The sequence below is a fragment of the Belonocnema kinseyi genome, chromosome 7 (assembly GCF_010883055.1).
Source record: "Belonocnema kinseyi isolate 2016_QV_RU_SX_M_011 chromosome 7, B_treatae_v1, whole genome shotgun sequence".
Classification (NCBI taxonomy): Eukaryota; Metazoa; Arthropoda; class Insecta; order Hymenoptera; family Cynipidae; genus Belonocnema; species Belonocnema kinseyi.
The window spans coordinates 2,033,419-2,035,871 of NC_046663.1; the positions used below are offsets into that span (position 1 = coordinate 2,033,419).

Consider the following 2,453-nt stretch of genomic DNA (forward strand, 5'->3'; position numbering starts at 1 on the left):
TCAAAGTTTGAGACCGATATTTTATGTATAAAAAAAGTTCGAACGTTCAAAATATGTTGAGGTTCAGAAAAAAGATGAAATAATTTTCAGTGAAGTTCCTACAAAAATGCTGTAACTAAACGTAATTTATTGTTCTCTAATACATTTCCCAAAGTTTCAGCTCGATATTTTATTTACAAAAAAAGTTCTTAGGTTCAAAAAACATTCAGTCAACTGAAAAACTGTGGTCGGGATTTTAAGAACTCTAATAGCAGATACTAGTTTTCTCAAGTTTTCGAGGGTCGGTAATTGATCCATCGGTAAGGCAGGAATATATTTTCATGCGCAGTTTCTAGAAATTACCACTGTTACAACCACGTCATGTCAAGTCAGCTGTAATGTGTCAAAACAAGGGTGAAGAATTATAAAGTGTATAAAGTCGATCAACTCATATATTTTACTAATTTACCAACGTTTTTCAATTACGATTAACCATTTCAGCTATTGTAATTACGGCCATTTTTTAGTTAGAGTCAGTTGATAAACAAGAAAAAATGGTTCACATTTCTGGAGGTGAGTAATCAGAAATTTTAATATTTTGCTCATTATTCAGCATGTTGAAATTCCGTCCCCAAATTGAACAAAAGACTCAATTTTCAAAATTCCCTGACTTTTCCGTGATCAATTTTTCATTTTACCTGACCAATAATATCCAAAGAGCAGTATTTTAATCGGGTAACATTTTTAACCTAAAAGAAACAAAAATTTTACATCTCTACCATAAAAGATGAATTTTTACTCTGAGAGAACGAATTTTCAGAAAACTGTTGTATTTTCGACAACAACAAAAAATGGCATTTAAACAAAATAGTTAAGTTTTCAACAAAATAGTTGAATTTTTGGGAGGCAGTTGAATTTTCAACAAAAAAAGATTAGCTTTCCACCAAAGAGTTTTTATCGAAATAATTAAATTTTAAACAAAATAGTCTAATTTTTAACCAAATATTTGAATTTTCTGCCTGCAAAAATGAATTTTCAACCAAATAATTGAATTTTTGGAAGATAGTTAAATTTTTAACAACAAACGAAAGATCAATTTTCAACTTTTTACCTCAAAATATGTATTTTTAACAAAATATTTAAGATTTTCAATAAAATAGTTGAATTTTTTTTCCAAACAGGCGAATTTTGAACGAAACAATTAAAGTTTTGATCAAAAAAAGACAACTTTTTATCAAAACACTTCAATTTTCATAAAAATAATTCGTTGAATTTTCTACCTGCAAAGATGAATTTTCAACCTTAAACTAGATTTGTAACCAAATAATTGTCTTATTTGAAAGTAAGTTGAATTTTCAACAAAAAAAAAGATTAATATTAAATCCCAAAGGGCGAAATTTCTACCCAAATTTTCGAATTAAAAAAAAAACACTCTTGTTTTTGACAAAATACTTGAATTTTGAAACAATTAATTAAATTTTCAGAAACTAGTTGAGATTTTAAACAAATATTTTAAATTTCTACCTACATAGGTACATTTTCAACCAGTAACTACATTTTAAATCAAATAGTTTCATTTTTAGCCAAATAATTAAATTTGTAACGAAATAGTTGCATTTTCAAACAAAAAACAATAAACTTTAACCAGAAATAGTTTCATTTTTATCCAAATAATTGAACTTTCAACCCAATAGTTAAATTTTCAACAAAATCGTTGAATTTTTTTACTAAATAATTTAATTTTTCTACCAAGAAAAATGAATTTTCAACAAAAAAAGATTAAATTTCAACAAAAAACAGTTATATGTTAGACAAAATAGTTAAATTGTCAAACGGAAAGTTTAATTTTCTACCAAAGAGAAAAATTTTCAACTAAATAGTTAAATTTCTAACAAAAAAAAATTAAACTTCAACCAGAAATAATTTCATTTTTCAGCCAAATAATTAAATTTTCAATTAAAATAGTTGAATTTTCAAACAAAAAACATTGAAATTTAACCAGAAATCGTTGCATTTTTAGCCGCATAATTAAATTTCCAACTAAATAGTTGAATTTTCAAGACCAAAAGACAAATGAAAAAAAAAAAAAAACAGTTGAATTTTCCGCAATAAGATGAATTCTTGATGAAAAATGTAATCATTGTTATTTCAACCAAACAAAAAAAGAACGAATTTTCAGAAAGTAGTTAAATTTTTAATAAAATCGGTTAATTTTTGAGTTATTACTTTAATTTTCTACCAACAAAGATGAATTTTCAACAAAAAAGATTAAATTTCAACCAAAAACAGTTATATTTTCAAGCAAAAAATACGAATTTTTTAGAAAGCAATTAAACTGTCAACGCGAAAATTTAATTTTCTACCAAAGGAGCAATTTTCAAACAAAAAAGTTAATTTTCAATGCCCAAAGATGTATTTTCAACTAAGTAGTTGCTTTTTTCAAACAAAAAACAATAAACTTTAACCAGAAATAG

The 2,453-nt window shown here is 25.2% G+C and overlaps 1 protein-coding gene across 1 annotated transcript in view; it reads left to right on the forward strand.

Annotated features, from left to right (window-relative positions):
- The first annotated feature begins 334 nt into the window (after positions 1–334).
- The window catches only part of LOC117176719, a 14,969-nt gene continuing 12,850 nt past the window's right edge, over positions 335–2,453 (forward strand). The window contains exon 1 of the mRNA XM_033366981.1: positions 335–552. Within this exon, the coding sequence (XP_033222872.1) occupies positions 534–552 (19 nt within the window). The 5' untranslated portion in view covers positions 335–533. The remainder of the gene's footprint in view (positions 553–2,453) is intronic.